The 19,105-nt window shown below is 30.6% G+C and overlaps 3 protein-coding genes and 1 long non-coding RNA gene across 5 annotated transcripts; 2 read left to right on the top strand and 2 right to left on the bottom strand.

Annotated features, from left to right (window-relative positions):
- The first annotated feature begins 2,616 nt into the window (after window positions 1-2,616).
- Window positions 2,617-7,860, top strand: LOC110612317. Its single transcript, XM_021753072.2, has 4 exons — window positions 2,617-2,989; window positions 4,810-4,906; window positions 6,616-6,675; window positions 7,443-7,860. Exons 1-4 carry the CDS (start codon window positions 2,721-2,723, stop codon window positions 7,521-7,523), a joined length of 507 nt encoding a protein of 168 aa, XP_021608764.1. The 5' UTR covers window positions 2,617-2,720; the 3' UTR covers window positions 7,524-7,860.
- A 2,484-nt stretch (window positions 7,861-10,344) lies between these two features.
- Window positions 10,345-10,791, top strand: LOC110610887 (flowering-promoting factor 1-like protein 2). Its single transcript, XM_021750960.2, has one exon. It carries the CDS (start codon window positions 10,394-10,396, stop codon window positions 10,691-10,693), a length of 300 nt encoding a protein of 99 aa, XP_021606652.1. The 5' UTR covers window positions 10,345-10,393; the 3' UTR covers window positions 10,694-10,791.
- Window positions 10,792-12,873: 2,082 nt separating this feature from the next.
- LOC110610963 (replication protein A 32 kDa subunit A) lies at window positions 12,874-16,032 on the bottom strand. Its single transcript, XM_021751044.2, has 10 exons — window positions 15,755-16,032; window positions 15,449-15,559; window positions 15,249-15,346; window positions 14,974-15,015; window positions 14,760-14,837; window positions 14,313-14,391; window positions 14,119-14,226; window positions 13,956-14,035; window positions 13,248-13,316; window positions 12,874-13,162 (listed from the first exon to the last, which is right to left on the bottom strand). The coding sequence occupies exons 1-10, from the start codon at window positions 15,857-15,859 to the stop codon at window positions 13,087-13,089; spliced, it is 846 nt and encodes a 281-aa protein (XP_021606736.1). The 5' UTR covers window positions 15,860-16,032; the 3' UTR covers window positions 12,874-13,086.
- A 916-nt stretch (window positions 16,033-16,948) lies between these two features.
- Window positions 16,949-19,071, bottom strand: LOC110610838. Of its 2 annotated transcripts, none has more exons than XR_002487277.2 (2): window positions 17,888-19,071; window positions 16,949-17,735 (listed from the first exon to the last, which is right to left on the bottom strand). It is a non-coding gene; the product is annotated as an uncharacterized LOC110610838 (long non-coding RNA). The 2 variants fall into 2 exon arrangements; XR_002487279.2 differs by having other exon boundaries at window positions 16,949-17,690.
- Window positions 19,072-19,105: the final 34 nt, after the last annotated feature.

Genomic DNA, 19,105 nt, shown 5'->3' with positions numbered 1-19,105 from the left:
TTTTAAAATATTAAATAATAAAAAATATTTTTTAATAAATAAAAAATTAAATTATTTTTAATGAAATAACTATCTATTCTCAAAATTCAGAAATAAACTTTTAAATATTAAGTGTGATAAACTTAATTACCATAAAATACAACTGCTATATTACATTGGTTCTATGCAAATTAAAAGTGTGGTAATTATGATAATTTAACTTATATCTACTATATTATATTGATTTAATATAATAAGAGCATAATTAAGTTAATTATGATAAACTTCGATTTATGTTTAATATATTATATTGTTTCACAAAATGTAATCAATTTATGATATATCTTACATATTTTTTAGATATATTTTCTAACTAATTAAGACGAAAATCAAGGATAAAATAATATGCACAAATTACAATAAAGTTACTAAATTAATTTGATGATTATTTATTTATTTAAACAATTAAAATATAAAAATTAACTACAGTGGTAGACGATGTTGTTTTATAAAATGTAGTAGCAAACAGATTTTTTATTTTTTATTTTTAAATTTGAGTAAGAGATAAACTATGGGAAATATGAAAATGGAGGTATAGAATAAATGAAGATGTTTTTTATAAAAAAAATATATTAAAAAAATTAAAAGTTTTTGAATTTTTACATTTATTTTATAAATATTAAATTTTAAATAATAAAATTAACTTTTTTATATTTACCTCAATTTTAACTATTAATTTTGATCAAAATTTTTTTTATTATCCATGTTATATCATGTATATTATTAATAAAAGGTTTATTAAAAAAATTACATTTAGATTAATTTATATTTATATTTAAAATTTTAAATTTTAAATAATAAAATCAAGTATTTTTAATTTATTACGATAGGAGAAATAATTTAAATATGAAAAATTAAAATGAATTATAATATAATTTCTTAAAATTTATATTAATAAAATATATAACTTTTTAATTTAAATTTCATATTAAAAATAAATTAATTTTATATTTATCGTATATAATATTAAATAAATATTTATGACAAATAAATTTTCAAAATAAAATATTATATATAAATATTATATATTAAAATATTTCATTTAAGCTAAATATTATAAATAAGTGAATATTTCTATAATATGGAAAGTTATAATTCATATTAATAATATTAAATAAAATTAAATATTATTTATTTTAATTTATAATTTTTTTTACTTTTTAATTTTTTATTAATTCATTTTTTCATAATTTTTTAAATATTTTTTTTAAAATTTATTTTTTAAACTATAATATATGTAAATTAATAATTATAACTCTATTTAATTTTATATTATTTTCTAGAAATCTCTAAAAATATTTTTTTATATTTAATAAAACTTAAAATATTTAATATGAATATATTTAAAAAATTAATAAAAGAATTATTTTATAATATATGTAAAAAATAAAATGAATAAAGAATTATGAGACGAAAAATATAATATTACATACAGGTGAAAATAGAAAGAATTAATGAAATAAAAATATTATTAAAATAAAAAATATATTAAAAAACTATTTTATTAATTAAATAAAATTTTATAGAATTTTTTAAATTTATCATTAATTTTTTCATATTCAATTTAAACATATTATTATAATTATGTCAAATTAAAAATATTTAATTTAATTATTTAAAAAATACATAGAGCATGACATATGAATTAAAAAAAATTTAATAAAAATAATTAAAATTAATAGTTAAAATTATGACAGATGTGAAGGATTGAGGTTGTTATTTAAAATTTAAAATTTAAAATATATATATATAAATTCATAAACTTTTAGATTTTTTTTTATAGGCTTAAAAATAAATATGAAATGAAGATGTTCTTGGACAATAGATAAAAAAAATTTCTTCAATAATTTGTTTGTTTCACTTGCAAATATTTTTTTTAAAAAAATATTTTTTATATTTTTTAATTTTTGGACATTGAAAAATTTTAAAATATTTTATTGAAAAAATTTAAACTTTTAAAAAATAATTTTTATTTAAAAAAATCATTTTATATACTTTAGGAATTTTATTAAAATTTTTAGAAGTATTTTATACGCTTTGAAAAAATTTGAGTAAAATATATTTTTGATTAATTAATTTTTTTAAGTATTATAAATGTTAAAAAATGTGTAAAGTATTTTTTTAAAAATATTTTGTATACAACAAATAGGATTAATCTTAAATGAAAAAAAAATATTAAAAAAAAGTTAGTAAGATCGATTCAAATAGGAGGTTTCTCCTCCAATTTTCAATTTTATTTTTTTAAAAAATTTAGACGGAGAAAAAGCTAATTTTTAATTTAAAATTTAAATTGTAGATATTATTTTAAATAAAAAAAATAAAAGAGAAATTAGGGTAGAAACAATTTTTTTAATAAATTAAATGACACTAATAAACCCCATCAGTCATTATCTCCATCCTGGACGTACTAATTAGTACAGCTGTATACCACATAACCAAAAATAACGTACGTGGCAGAATCCCATCCTTTCAAATTTCTATCCACATCCTTCGAAAACCGCACGATTACAGTGACATCGCATGAATTATCGAGCAAATAAAAAGCGCGGGAAACGAATAGGATTCTTCTTACATACATTAGCGGTCACGCTCAAACTCAGACCACCAATAGAGACTGCTTAGATATCCGGCAGAGAAAAACAAAGCCAATCTGTACGGTCATTTCCCCCCTTCTCCTTTGTATGGCGCCTAGGAAGCGAAAGGCCGAGGGACAAGATGAGGCGCTCAAGCACGCGTCCGCCAGGGTCACTCGGAGCTCCACTCGCCTAGCCAATGCCAACTCCAACTCTTCTGTGCCGATGGCTGATTTACCCATTAGGAAAAGGCAGAGAGCAGCTGGAAAGAAGAAGTTGAAAACTGAAGGGAAAAATGAGTCTGAGACCAACGTCGAGGCTAAGGAGGAGGAGATTACTGATGATGTCACTAAGAAGACCATTGTGATTGAACACTGGTGAGTCTTTTTCTTCTTCTAATTTTTATTTTCTGTCTGCTTGGTTTATGAGAAAGATATGAAAGTCTGCTGTTTTGATTTCGATTAAGTGGAGTTAGGGTTAAAACATTCAAACTCTCATTAATTGTTGTTATCAGATTGCTGTTTGATAAAAATGGAGAAGGAATTAAAAGTTGAACTTTTAACCCTAGGTTTAATTATACTGAACAAGTTGGCTTTGTTACGTATAGCAGATTAGAAATTTCCGTTTCCTGGGGTAAGAGTTTGCAACTTGAGTACCTCAGCTTGCGTATTTGGAAGAAAACAGAGAACACGTTGATGATGTGTAGGGTTGATTGCGGTTCAGGTCCAAGAAATGAGGGGTGGCTTATTTTAACAATCAAATTGTTATCGCAAGCCTTAAACAATATGTCTTTTTCCCCTCCTTTTGGTTTTATAGTGTTTTGAATCAACGAGAAATTAGATCTTTACTTACTTTTTTCTTTTTCCGGTACTTAATCAAGAAAATATTTTCTGCATTTCTGATGTTTAGGGCAGTCTTGGAAATTGATCATTAAAGAGAAAGTTCTCACATTTACAAGGAAAATTACTTCTTCTCTTTAAAGCAGGAATTTGTTTTTCATACTTTGATAATCTTATTAATACCTTTAAGCATTCTATACATAATTTTATTAATATTTTTATTTTTAGCAGTGCAACCAGATAATAGAAAATAAATTTTTTCTTTAAAAATGTTTTACAAGGAAAAATTTTTTCCATATATAAGCTATTTTTCAATGGAGCTTTAGTGTTACTATTAGTGCCTACTCTTAATGGAGCTATTATGGATCCTGATATAAGCTTGCTCAAGGTTTAACTAGGAGCTCAGTCTTGTTACTAGCTTAAGTCTGCCCATGGTTAGACTTGTGACTACACCTCTTAGTCTTGCTTAAAATTTTTAGATTTCAGCTTTCCTTTTCAAAATAAACAAAATCTGCTAAAATAATCAAAACATGGAAAATATCCACAAAACATAATTCTATCCAATTAAAAATGTAAAAACATACTGTCAGTATGTAGAATTGATGCCCTAACAGATTACATCATCTTGTTTGACCGTTAAGAGAATTGTTCAGAGCAACAGGGAAAAAATGGTTGTAGTTTTGAGGATTTAACAAACCTTGTAAATTGTAAGATGGAGTTACTACCTTTCTTTGTAAGGAGAAATTATAGGATAAAGCGTTAATTTCATGTGGCAAGCAAATCATAAATTGGCATGAATGTACGATTGGTCTCAAAAAATTGTAATCATTATGAAGTGTTTCTTTTTATTTAATAACTACATTTGTTACATGTCAACTCCTTGTTGGTTTTCTATGATTTGTCGTGTGCAGATATGGTATTGCTGCTTCACTATATAATTAACTACCCTATTTACGTGGAAAAAATTTGAGTAGGCTGCATTTTTTTTGTCGTGTTTGTTGTCAATTGCATAATTCTTCTTAAGATGACTTTATTGGGCCCATTGGGTTGGGAATCTTTCATTGAAGTATTGAATGATAGAAAATGAAACTTGATATTTTACCCATCCTTTCGTAATTGTTTTCTACTTTTTACCACACCTCTTCTCTGATACCAACCCTGCTCCTTAAAAACAAATTGAACCTGTCAGTACCTTTTGTGTTCACTTCATGGCAATATGATAACATAACTGAGGTACTTGATAAAGATGATATAAACTAGTGCCAAATATTTTCTATTGTCTGCTGTGAGCAGACTTGTAGCATTGAAGCATGATTATGTTACATCTAAATATCTAATTTGTTTGTTGCTTGCTGTAGCAAACAGTGCTCATCATTTAAGACAAGAGCTACACAGGTGAAAAATGGTCTAGAGAGAGTTGTTCCTGGTATCATTGTACTACTTAACCCTGACAAGGTATGTTTGCTAATGTTATTAGATTTCTTTGCAGCACTATTAATACATTCAGCCCTTTTTTTCTATTCTGGGTAATCACATATATATTATAAAACTTTCCAACAATGTATTGTTTTTTGTACACGTGAGATTCTTAGAAGTGCCATACCTCATTCTCTACGTATCTCTTTTTAGAAATTTGTTGTTTCCTTTGGAAATTGTGTTTCAGCCTAACTTTTATGATTTGATAAGTGCAAAGACTTTAAATGATCATATAATAGAAACCTTTCTGATTCTCATGTTCTTATTGTGAAGTTTGCAAACAAAGTCAAAAGAATTTTATACGTGTTACAACTAGGTGTCTTGTGGAATTGGCTGCTCTGTGAATTCAAGTGTTGAAAATTTCCATATATACATATGCGTAGTCCTGGCCACATTGATTTAGGTTGGATACGCGTGAAGCTCGCAAAACCAAAAGATTTCTATATATGTTTCTATTAAATTTAAAGAGAGTGCTGAGTATATTAAATATTCATTTTATATAAGCTCATATAAATGAGTGAGTTGCTTTACGCATCAAAATAACTAGCTAATTTGATATTGCAATCCAACTACTTATATTAATCCTTTTATCTTCATTTATTCCCATATGGGATTCTCATTCCTAACAGTTACAACTGGGTGTCTTGTGGAGCTGGCCACTCACACATTTTTGCGAATTCCTAGCCAGACTGTTGGTTTGTTGGGCTTCATGGTTTGAACCATTTTCAGCTTGAAATGCTTATGGTTCAAAACGACTTTTGTTCTAGTTCGGCGTTGGCTTGAAATTTTTAAAACTATAGTAATATTAATGTTTTATACATTCTAATATATAAACTTATGACATTTAAATTTACAATATAATATTCGGAACAAATCGGCTTCATCCCTCGATCAAGAAGAAGCCTGTAACCAGTCCACTAATAATTGGTTCAGTTACAGTTTATCAACAGGAACTGAATGACCGGTTCTGGTATCAAATTTCACTGATCTGATTCTAGTTAGGTTTACTGTTGGAATTTGATCATGGTCAGGTTACATATTATTAAAACAACAGTAGCTACAGCTACAGTTCTCAATGAAGACAAAACGTAATATGTTTTCTCTATGATTTTGCTGGATTTGAGTGCTTTCCCTGGGTTGTACTGTGGGTTTCCTGCTTGTGTTAATCGGTACATAAGGTGTATGGTAAATGTAACTATACTGGTGAAGTAAGCTTGCTTGTGTAAAGAACCAGTACTGTAAGCCTTATGAAACATCTGAATTATTAAAAAGCGTAATTAAGATGACATTGTAATCTTAGTATATGACAACATGGACTATAAACTCATTAACATATATCCACAAGGCTCGAATCATTGCCTAATTTTACCACTAATAATCAATTGCCTAATAATCGTACACAGTTTACAAATTTTGATATTGAAACTCACCATATATTTCATACACTCAGAATCTTATCTTTTGTTTCAAATTAATTTAAGAATGCTATTGAAGATTCAAGCTATCTGCTTATTACGATTGTGAGGTCATCCTAATGCCACTTTTAAATAGTTCAGTTGTGTTATGGATGTTTTTAAAATTCATGGTGCCACTAGAATTTTCTGATAAAGTTCAGGGATGCAAACATGTATTCTGTCTTTTTATCTACTCGGTAGGCATTTTTTTTAATCGATGCATTTTTTTTACAGCCTAGAAGGGGTTGCTTTGAAATACGGGAGGAAGGTGGGGAGAAGTTCATTAGTCTTCTGGTAAAACTTCCAACGCAATTGTCTACAGGGGGCACATTTATTCTATTCTTTTGATTAGTTTTCTACTGAATATTAAAGTTTCACTAGTATGTTGTCAATAAAATGTACTGCAATGCCATTCTTGTCCAATCATGGTCTGAAAGTTTACACATGCTGTTACAATGACTGGTACAGTGGACTGTTTCTGGATGCATATAGATCTTAACATTTTGAAATTTTTCACAAGATGTTGCTAGCCTTTTGGGCTTAGCTCTGTGACTCGTGTTGTTGAATTTGCAATTGCATCTAACTGCCTAACTGGTCACATTGTATTTATTGATATGTTAGAACTGCAAAAGTTCATGAGTAAATATCATGGCGCCAAAATAAAAATATCCTCACTGATCATAATGTTAAAAGTAGCACTCCTGGGAATTCCCAAAATCTTGCTTAGTACTATGCAGACCTGTTCTATCAAGTAGGCCAGTTGATGGGATTAGAAGTTTTCCTGATATGTTTACAATATGGACATGTAAGGGTTTGAGATTCCCTTTGAAACAAGACGTACTGTGTTGTTTCATTCTTTATGCTTTATATAATGTTTGCTCTTGGTTTCGCCCTTCATATTTCTTTCTGTAGAGGGTTTGTTATTATTATGATTATTATTTTAAATTGTTTAAGGGCTGAAAGGTATGGTGTCATCCAGTTAGTGCTTTTGTTGCTAAAATTTTATATTCTCGTGTGTAGTCTCAGACCCACAATTTTGCCATTACCATTAACTTTTGCAGGACATGAATCGACCATTCAAACCAATGAAGGAACTTGATATGGACAAAGTCATCTCAGATATAATTGAGAAGATCAAATGATGAGCCATTGGATTGCAGGTGTATTTTGGTTGCAGATAGAGTATATTGTGTGAGTTGGAGCAATGCTAACATGACTATAAAAGGGAAACCATTTAACTCTACTCTGTTGATTTTGTTGGTAGTTTTTCATTGTGATATTGTGGAGGTCATTATTCCTTTCAACAAATTATTTTGAAAATATTCTTGGTAAACTGTGATGAACCAATTGCATATGAGTGCATTTTGTTAGTCAGAGCGAAGGCAGTACTTTATTGTGGTGGCATGTGATTGAAAATTCTTGCAAAGACTGGGATTATATAAATCCAATTCATAAACATATGGAGTTTTATGATTTGTACGAGGATCTCACTACAATTTTATGTATTGGGTCAAAATCGACATAGTCTAGGTAAGTTTTTCTTATGTATGATATGCAACATAAAAGTGTTTGTTTAAATCCCAATTCTCAGTTCTAACTAGTTAAAATGTGACCTAATTAATAAAATAAAAGCATTTATATAAAAATAATTATTTTTTGAAAAAATGTAATATTTTTAAAGGTCTATGTATATATTTACTTAGGTACTATTTTATATTAACTGACTAAAATTATAATTTATTGAACATTAAATGATTTATGAAAAGAAATAAAATATCGGTTGGATTTATTATAAGTCCAATACAGCTAGAGAATGTGGGGTTTGCATCCTCCATAAATTAGGTCATATAAATGTAAGAATCAGCTTTCTCTTATTTATTATGCAAAACAAAATCCAAACCAAGTATTTCAGATAAGGCTTATATATGATTTCCCTTTAATAAAAATAAAAAAGTTTGAATATTGGCATAACAAACATATGATTGGGATGTAGGGGAAGCTGATGGAACTTGTCCACATCATCTATGTCTTTCAGGTTTCCTCTTAACACCTCATTGTTGCAACAAGGTAGGTTACCATTTACCATTTACGTAATTAATATATAAATTACTTTATACTCAAACTTACTACTTTCTATTTACGTATATCAACACACTCATATATATATATATATCTAAAATTAAAAATGAAAGATTATATCCATTTAATATGTATTAATAAATTATAGATCCACCAAATGATATATTTAAAAAAAGAAAAATGTAATGAGCAAAGCATTCTTTGGGAGTGTCTTATGGTATGGGTAAAGAGGAACAATATAAGCAAAAGTGATGATGTCTCCTTCTCCTTCTCCTTCATATTTTGGAATCATTTTTGGTATTGAAAAGGTTTTAAGGACCACATCCAGCTCATACAAACAAATCTGCTGACCTGCAAATTTATATATATTATTAAAATTAAATATGAGACAATATCTTACTTAGATCTCTTCAGTTTATCTCATATAAATTGTTGCTCTATTAAGTTTGTAATATAATAACAAGTATTTGATTCCATAATGAGAAGAGAAAAAGATTAATTAATTACGCAAAAAATTCAACAAAAAATCTACTTAACTGTGTTATTGAGAGAAGAGTTTTTTTTTTTTTTTTTAAAAAAAAGAAAGACAAAAGAAAATTGTGCATGAAAATAAAAAAAAAGTATTTAAATATTGGATATATACGAAAAGAAAACAAACAAAGAAAGAAATATCCAAAATGTGGATATGAATAGACAAAGGTAAAGAGTAATTAAAAAGAGTGAAGAGTGTATATTGAATGGACCATTGGAGGCCATGTGATCTCATGTGCTATACCCCAACTTATCCTTTAACGTCCTCCTCACTATATGAATTGACCTTTTCCTTTTTTTTTTTTTTTTTACGTATTTCAAATTAATTCTATTTACATATCTTAGACCGTCTAATTTAAATGAAACTTACACAGCCTCTTCTCATTTTGCTAAAAAAAAATCCTTATAATAATAAATAAAGAGTTTTATATTTATATTTTATTTTTAATATTCATATTTATTTTATATAATTTAAAATATATAAATATATTCGGATAAATTTGAAAAATTTCAATTTTTATTTTTCAATCCCTATTTTAAAAACAAAAGGAATAGTGACATGTAATTCACTCCGCACTTCTTGTAAGAATCTATATGTCGGTATCAATCCACATTTTTGTTTTCACAAACAGACAATTCTAAATGTCATCCAAATTGGAATAATCAAAATTCAAACCCTACCTATGCCACATAAATCCGAATTTTTTTTTTTGAAAAAAAACAAAACGCTAGTATAATTATATATACACACACAAGTTTTAAAAGCATAATTTAATTATTTCAATTAAAAAATATATATTAAATTATTTGAGGGAATGCCAAGTGGCACTTTCAGTTGCCTAAACCCATCAACAGAAATGATTTCCCAATCTCTCTTCACGTGGACAGCTCGTGATGTAAGTGGTGCAACGTATCTTTATATAATGTGGATTGACTTCAAATACCAACTTCATCTTTTATATTAATTCATAAATTTTGCATGAAAAAACTCCAAATATTCTGTATTCTAAAGCTAAAACAAACTCCCCACAACATATAAAGGAAGGATTCTTTCTCCTCTCCTAAAAACCATCCCCACGAATGCCACATGTGCCCTAAATCACACCTCTGTAGCATCCCTGCTCCCCATTTCTTAAACCCATTTGGACCCACTGTCTCCAGATTCCGTACCTAAACCCCCACATCCCCATAATAACCATATCAAGTCCTTCTCTCAACCCCAGTCCTCCAATTTTCCCTTTGTTTTTTCTGCTCTCTTGCACTGTATAAATACCTCCGCCCACTTCCCATCACTCGCCAACTCACTCTACTCTTCCTAAAACCCTATCTGCAAACAAATATATATAACTATAACTAGATCATCACACCGAGTGGTGGTGGAAAAAGAAGAAGAAAAGGAGCAATGTCGGTCTGGGTATTCAATTCTAATGGCGTAATAACAACCCAGAATGCTTCAAAGAGAAAGGCTTTGGTGCACTTGCCAACGGGGCAAGTGGTGTCTTCGTATTCTTCTCTGGAGCAAATACTGAGAGAATTAGGGTGGGAAAGGTACTATGAGGGTGAGTCAGATCTTTACCAATTCCATAAACACTCTTCCATTGACCTAATCTCTCTGCCAAGGGATTTCTCCAGGTTCTCCTCTGTTTACATGTACGATATAGTGATTAAGAACCCTAATATCTTCCATGTCCGCGATGTATAGCGTAAGCTGTCTGCTGATGTGTCTTCTCTTTGGACTATATATATATATATATATATACTGCTAGAGGTCAGCTATATGGATATAAGTGTGTCTTGTGAGTTCGTGTAGGTTAAGGTTATTTACTTTCTTCACTATATAAATTATATAATAAAAATAAGAAGGAGAAGAATATTGTAAAATTTTATTTGATGTTAATATATTTACTGGATTAAAGTCATATTCTTTTGATTGCATGCATCTCAACAAAAGAAAATTGAATTATTATCAGTATTTATTTTCTGTTTGTAGCAAGAAGATAGCACCAAGTCAGATAAATCAATCTTAATTGAATTTAAGCAATAATTTGTGAACTCCCTTCTCAAATTGATGACAAATGAAGCCTTTTTGCCAAATATGAAGATTTCTTTATTATTATTATTATTATTATTATTATTTTCAAAAGATCAATTCCCTTGTCAATTATTAATTACCTATCAACCAAAAAAAAAAAAATAGTTGAATATTGTGAATCTTTTGAGGGAGATGCTAGAGTAGGACCCAGTGGGTGACCAATCAAATCGTACGTGTTCAATAGAATCTATGGTCCAATCCTATTATAGATTTAGGTATTATATATATATATATAAAGGCCTTTTCTTTATTCATTGGGTTTGATTTTGGAATAGTAAAGGTCCCCCAAGAAGTGAGAACCAATGGGGCTTCACGTGAAGTGGATTGAGTCTTTACATTGCAGGCCAATATTTAGACGACAATTGTCAAAATGGGATGTGGGTGGAGCACGTGCCACATTGTCTGTAAGAGACCCAAAGTATTTACGTTGTTTTCAGTTGCTTTCGTAGTCCCCTCTGGCTAGAGTTTAGGCATGTGAACTCTTTGCCTACTGCCTAGCTTAAGCTGCCCTGTCCCCCTACCATTATTTTTTTTTATATAGAAATTTTAAAGTAAAATAAATTCAGAAATTCTCCATATTCTTTATATTATACAGGTCAAGAAAAACTACAAAATATTGATTTTAATAGTCCATAATTATGATATTTTTAAAATAATAATTTCAAACTAATATAATTACAATTATATGTTCAACTAAATGTTGGCTGAACTTGTGTTCCAGTAGTTCTTGATCTCATTGTTCCAGTAATTCAACCATCCAAGTGGTGCTCTTTCCACATCTCTTTAGACCTACACATTTCATCACATTATTGGTTTATAACCATTAATTCCAATTAAAAAAAAAAAAAAAGAGAATTTGTAAAGAAGAGGGTTGAGAGTGACACCTCTTTCTGCAGGCAATTGTTTCCCATTTTCCTTGGCCATGAGAGAGAATAAATAAGCAATGAGTATTTTGTCTTCAGGAGCAGACCGAGCTCCTCTGTTCAAGACCTTGCTTTGAACAGCCAGCTCATCTTCCCATCTCTCTCTCTCTATATATATATATATCTATCTCGATCTCTTGCCCTCATCCGTATTTGAAGGAGCCAATCACTATTGGCTGCTGGCTTTTCCAAATAAGACACTTCGAGAAAAATAATAGCCTTGTCCAAAGGAACTAGCACGTGAAGTATAAGACCCTCAATAAGGCACTTTATACATACGTACACGCGTGTGTGCTTGAATTTAAAATCCAATTGTTTTTCAATATCTGAAATTTACTTTTTTTTTTTCAATCTATTAAATTGTTATAAGATAAATTTAAATTTTAAAAAATTTTATAATCTTTAAAAAAATTTTATTTTTAAAATTTTTTAACAATTATAAATTTAATATCAAATTTAATCATTATAATTTTATTATATTTCTTAAAATTTTAGCCTACATCAACTATTTTTTTAATTATAAATAATTTACATTTTTATAGAAAAAATCTTTTCTATTTTCTATTTTATTCTTACAAATCAAAGATAAATTTTTATTATTTTAATCTTAAAAATTAAATTTCAAAAAAATACAAATCAAAAGATAAATTTTTATTATTTTAATTTTAAACATTGAATTTCATAAAAACCTATTTAATTCTAAAGAATTATAAAATAATACATAGTTAATTTTTTCAGATTACTTGTCCTATTAGATAGCCTTAGTTATTTAGTACTAAATTTTTTTTTAAAGGATAAGTTATAATTTATTTGTTCTTAAATTTATCGTTATTAATGAATTGAACCTTCTTATTTTTCAAAGACACATTTCACAAAGTAACGCTCCATGTACCATAGCAAAACGTTAAACTCGGGACTCTTGATTCCACGATCGGAAATGTCAAGACATAACATAACATCGGCTTATAATTCATGGATCTGATAAATATCTACAATGTTTCACCAGTAATCGTGCTGATCCTATTCATGATACAAATTATGTCCCCGCAGCCATAGCCCAGGCGACATTTAACAATTTTGTCAGGTTGATTTGTAGTGAAATTCATCAATTGTTGAGTAAATCAGGCCTTCATCTTCAAGCGATCTAATGGATCCCCTGGCAAAGACAACGCAGTAGATAAGAGAAACAAATTACTTAATGATAATAGGTAGAGGGAAGGGGGAGAAACAAGAGAGAGTACTTTATCTTCTCCATAGGAAGTTTCAGCTGCTGGCAAATTTCATCCATGTGTGTGCCTTTTTCCTGTCCCCTGTAAACAGAACCCAGTTACTAAAGTTGGTTATACAGATGGCGGATGCGTTACAAGCAGTGTGAATGTGACAAGACCCCGGGAGGGGGGGGGATTGTAATGAACGTCCAGAAATTCCGTTAGCACACTACTAAATTGCCAAGAGTTAGAAGTGTTGCCCCACCATAGCATAGAAAAATAACTCCATAAATGCAGTCGACAAATATAATATCACCTGACCATGGGTCAGACTGGTTTTCTGAAGAAATATGAAAATATCCCAAACAAGGCCTATGGATTGATATCAATATTGTCAATGCCATAGTTTAGCTCTTTTTCCCCCCTTTTGTGCATCATAAAATAAGCTCTCAATATAAAATCTTGAAACGTATAGATAGTTATAGTAAAATAACCAATCCCACTATTATTAGGATTAGGAATTTCAGAACTTAATAATAAAATTTCTAAACAATAAAACCTAAAATTTCCAAGTCTACAATGAATATAGTTCCTAAGTTGTATTTGAATCTTCATCTTCTTAGAATCTACTACTGGTAGTTCTACTTAGGTCACCTCAAAAACTGCTAGGCAAAACTAGTCATTATTAAACTTGAAAGAGAGATGCTGTAATGTGAGAGATAATTATCATGCAATACTCACATGCTTGAAGATTGTTGCAAATATTCAAGGACCAGCTGATCACAATCCTTTAGTCCATCTACACTAAATTGCTTGGAGATCTGGGGAAACAAAAAAAAGGATTGTTATGCCGCACATACAAAAACAGGGAATGGAAAATAAGCTTAAACCAGTAGGCCCATACTTGGATAGATGTTGATGTCTGATTTCCATTTGATCCACTGCGCACAGGTGTGGTCACAGATGATTCTACCATCTGAGCCTGATTTGAAGCAACCCCTTGCAGCTTCAACTAGTGCAGAACAAAATCAATCAATAGCAATATTAACATATGCTCATAATCCTATTTTCAATTATTATACTCTAAATGATCGTTACCTGCAATTTGGAATTCTGCAAATGGGTATGTATGCAGTCAATGAAATGGAAAGTAACCTCATCAAAGTTTGTTACAGGCCTACAAAGCACAGTTAATCCAGAGTATCATTTGCTACTAACAAAGAGAACTTGCACATTTAACATACTGAAATGCAAAGGACAAAAGGACACATGGACGCCGATCAAATTTAAGAAGTAGACACATACAATTCGTATAATCATGTTGGGCATTGATCCTATCGATTCAAAAAAACATATCTGGTTCGCACATGTTAGAAACAAAGTCTCTCGACAAGTCTGAAGTATCATGAGTTATAAATGAAATACACATTGCTTTAAAATACCGCCCTGGGTGTGATAAATCATGGTGTACATTATTACAGAGAAAGCAAGTAAGGTATATAAATGCGATAAAGTTTTAAATTAGAGAATCTTTTAAGCCCATACCTCACAGAGAAAGCAAGTAATTGCCTTACACCTTGGAAACTTCTCAAGTGCCCATTAATTCGAACATACATCCCATCTCTGTAACAAGGAGGATTACCAAAAATACAAGAATAAACTGTCTCAGTATTGTAGACCTTGTTACTAGTAAAAAATAAGGCTTAACTTGTCAGCACAGACAGTTCAACAGGGGGAGTAAGAAAGACCGAAGACTGACTGTATTATCTGCATTTCGGCGCTATCAAAATTCTCATTCATCCTGTTCAAAGTATAACATGTGTGTTAAAATTATATTTTACGACATAGAACAGAGCCAAGATATGAATCACTACTAGCATTTTTAAGTTTTATGTATTCTTCCTCCGCAACATTTGAGTTGGATTAAACTCAATGGAGTAAAACACAGGGCAAGCGAAAAGTGGGAAGGTATTATAAGCCGAAATTTGATAACAATTTTCCATTAATAGATCGAATCAGGGAAACTCATCATACCATCTTCTACAACCAATTCGGCCCGTTCCATCATCTACAGTGAAGCCAACATCGGTAACCTTTTCAGCCTTATCAAACACCATCCCGACCACCGTAACCTAAATCAACAAGTTGTGAGAAATACTCCTCATAAAAGAAAAAAGTGTTGATTTTCATTTTCAAGGGGAAAAAGACCTATCAGAAGATCTTAAAATTCTCACATTGGTAACATCCACGCCATCGATAACAAAGTTTGACTTTTCATCACCAGATTGAGAAGCTTGACTTATCTGCTTCACTGTCACCGGAACCAAACCCTGAGAATCGCGACTCTGAAGCCAAACAAAATCGATTAGAAAATGAATCTACAAAAATAGAACCCCTCTAAAAGGCATGAATCAATCTGTAAACACATATTAGACGATTAGAAGAACAGATCTTCCATTTGATTAGTTTCCATAAACTTTGCGACTAGACAAACAGAGAATAAAATTTGAAAAGAGGTGCATAGAGGCCAGATTGCTTACTTTTGCAGGAGATGGAGCCGAATCGGGGAGCTGAGTTGACTGGGAGGACATGAATCCGCCGCCGGAGAAGGCGGAAGTTACATCGAATTGGCTGCTGGAAAACATCTCGAAAACCCTAGAACCAGAAATTAGATGGAAGTGACATTCAAAATGGAAGAGGAGAGAGGGTTAATGAGGAATACGTTTGCCGCCATTTTGGTAATTATCTTTCCCGCTTCCTCCCCGCGCGCCATTTTGAATTCCCACGAGATTTTTGGCAAATTGAATTTTTCACATTTTGTTAATTTTTTATTTGAAAAACTACAAATGTTTACTAAAAATTTTCATTCTATAAAACTAAAATGACCATGTGATTTTCTATGTAAAATAATTAAATAAAAACCTATTCCACTTAAAAGAATATTATATATTTTTTGAAAAAATCATCTTCAAATCTCAACCCATATCATGAAAGAAAGAAAAAAAAAAAAAAAAGGCAAAATATTTCAAATGCATATTATAGTTGTTCCATAAATTTACCAATTTTATATTAATCATTCGAAAAAAAGAAAATGTTAGTCCCGTATCTGTCATGTTTGCTGCCCATCTCACTAACGCTAGCATGAATTCTTTTCTTTCATGGGTAGAGTAAAGTGCTCTGATATTGAATTATAAAATATTTAAAATAAAATATAAAAAATAAAAAATTTTATTTTATTTTATTTTCACGAATCCTTAAATTTCGATCTTAAATTTATTTAATCAGTTTGGTTGCTAACCCTAAATTGTACAGCAATTGGTTTGTTTCCCTAAGGCTCCAAATCCGTTGGGCTTGGCTTTGAAGTTTGACGTTTTAATGTGTGAGCATGGGCCTCGTAAATGATTTCATCTTCATGAAATTTATCTCCTTAAAAAAAAGAAAAAAAAAAAATGACATGTTACTATCAAACCTTTGAATTTTTAAAAAAATTACTGATTCTTCTCTATTTCACAATTACTCTTTTAAAATATTTATATTATTTAATTTCTATAATTTTAAATATTTATATTATTTAATTTTTTTAATAAAATAATTAAAAAGTTTGATTTATATTTAGTTGGATGATTATAAAATAAAAATAAACTAATAAATATTTTAAAAATTCAAGAAATAAATAGTAATAATCCATTATAATTAGCATCAATTATATAAAAAAAAAGGTTTGGCTGGACATATATGCAAACATTATCACTCTGTTAAACAGTCTCTTAAAAATAAAATCATGCACAAAGAACAACTTACACCTATACTTTTCTTAAAGGAACAACTTCCACATGTGCCACAAGGCTAAACAAAATCATGCACATGAATGTTTCATCTGACAACAATTCTTTTGCACAAGTAAGCCAAAGGTACAATAAAAATATGTTTAAAAAAGCAGGTAATAAAGCAAAATGCTACACTTCCTTCAATGGAGTTTGGAGGAATCGTGACTTCACTTTTGGGATTTATTTCTCGCTAGCTCTGGTCGGAGGAGAACATCTCTACTTGGCCATGAGGTCGAGGTGTTAGAAAAACAATCCCACTCATGGATCCCAAAGAACCGAGCAAAAACAATCCCAATCATCAGGTTGGACTTCAGAAAACCTCATCAACTTCAGTGTAAGCTTAATAGGATGAAGTAACCAACAAGACATCTACAGATGTTAATTGATCGAACAAACCACAAAAAAAAGGGTCTAATCCGGTGATCCTTATCTAAGTAGCTCTATAATCACAACATCAAACTTCTAAGAACTTTCATGCAAAACATAAATGGTAACACAAGCTATGCACATGGGTTTGAAGATCTTACCTTCGCCACTTCCCACATATGGTTCCTTCAGCACATTCTCCTGTACCATCAAGTCGGACTTCTCGACATTGGAGCCAGTTACTAAAAGAGTTGGTACTCGGATATTCGTCTGTAGGGCATCACTGGAAAAGAACAATTTTCACCGCAAGGCTCATTAATAATACTTCCTGTAGGTTTAAAGGATTTTACCAAGAATATGCATTGCATTAGCCATAGGTATGCAACCATGCATGCAGGAAAGGAACTATCATAAAGTAACAAATGAGTATGTAAGAAATTCAAAACAAACAAAAGCTCTAAGTTGGCAAATGAAGCATACTTGGAAATTTGATCAGACCATTCAGGAACTGCTGCTTGAAAAGATTCACGAATTCTAACACGAGATGTATATGGCTCAGGGTATTTTAACATGAACGCTATTGGACCAAATTTAAATTCAGGACAGCCGATTATCTAAATTACCACACAGCTCACAGGATTGGAAAATGTTGCTACCCTTTTCATTTTAGTACTTTAGAGGGAGCACTGGTACTCTTAGACCAATCTCCCACAAGCAGCCCATGACTTCTGAGAACAGAAATCCATAGATCTCTTATTGGGATATTTTCACCTAATACCAAGAGCTCATCAATGGGGCATTCGCTGCCAATGCCTTTGTCGATTTTTTCACCAGAAATGATAAAAGCTTCAACTTTATCATCATTTCCAGGATTAATATCTGTCTTTATATGACCACTCTTGAATGTATCAGTGTGTGCTTCATCCGTTTCTGGCTCAACTGGGAATACTTTAGCAGACTCTTTCTGGAGTTTTATTCGCTTGCACATCTCTTTTGATACAGGAGTTGCGCAAGAGTTACTGGTATTCGATGGATTTGAAGTACCCTGAGGGAATTCTCTATTTTCAGAACAACTCTTGCAGGAGTTTACAGGCATCCACTCAGACAATAAATCATTTTTCCCATGATTAGAGGCAAAAGGTAGAGAAGATCAATAGAACTTGGAACCCAATTCTGTAGCAACATATTCACCAACTCCGTGTTCACAAACTTAAACACAAGCACATTGTTCGATTCTCAACAGTTTTGTGACAGGAAGTGAAATGCATCCTGTTTAAGTGTCAACTACTTTTGAGAAGCAGAAGATATCTAACCAAGTTACTATAGCAGATGCTTATTAATTTCCACTCATCAAATTCAATGCTATGGTTTGATATTGGGGCTAATTCTAAAACATGAAATCTCAATACCTTAACAATAATTACCATCTCCAGTGCAGCCTTGAGCTGAACTATTAGCACTCAACTTGCAGCTCCTCTTTTTGCGTCTCTGGCGCTAATAGTGGGAGCCTTTAATTCAATTGCTGGTGCTTTTGTCTGTGATGAAATGGTAGAGTCGACAGATATGACTGGCCATCCCTGCAACTTCATGTCTGATCCAACTAGAATGATGTTGTGTGGCCAAGATTTTAGGCCTTGTTTTATCAGACATAGGACTAAGACTAAAGTTTCTTTTTCTTTATGTGTCCATGGATTGCAT

Source organism: Manihot esculenta, chromosome 3 (assembly GCF_001659605.2).
Source record: "Manihot esculenta cultivar AM560-2 chromosome 3, M.esculenta_v8, whole genome shotgun sequence".
Taxonomy (NCBI): domain Eukaryota; kingdom Viridiplantae; phylum Streptophyta; class Magnoliopsida; order Malpighiales; family Euphorbiaceae; genus Manihot; species Manihot esculenta.
This window is presented reverse-complemented; position numbering and strand designations above follow the sequence as displayed.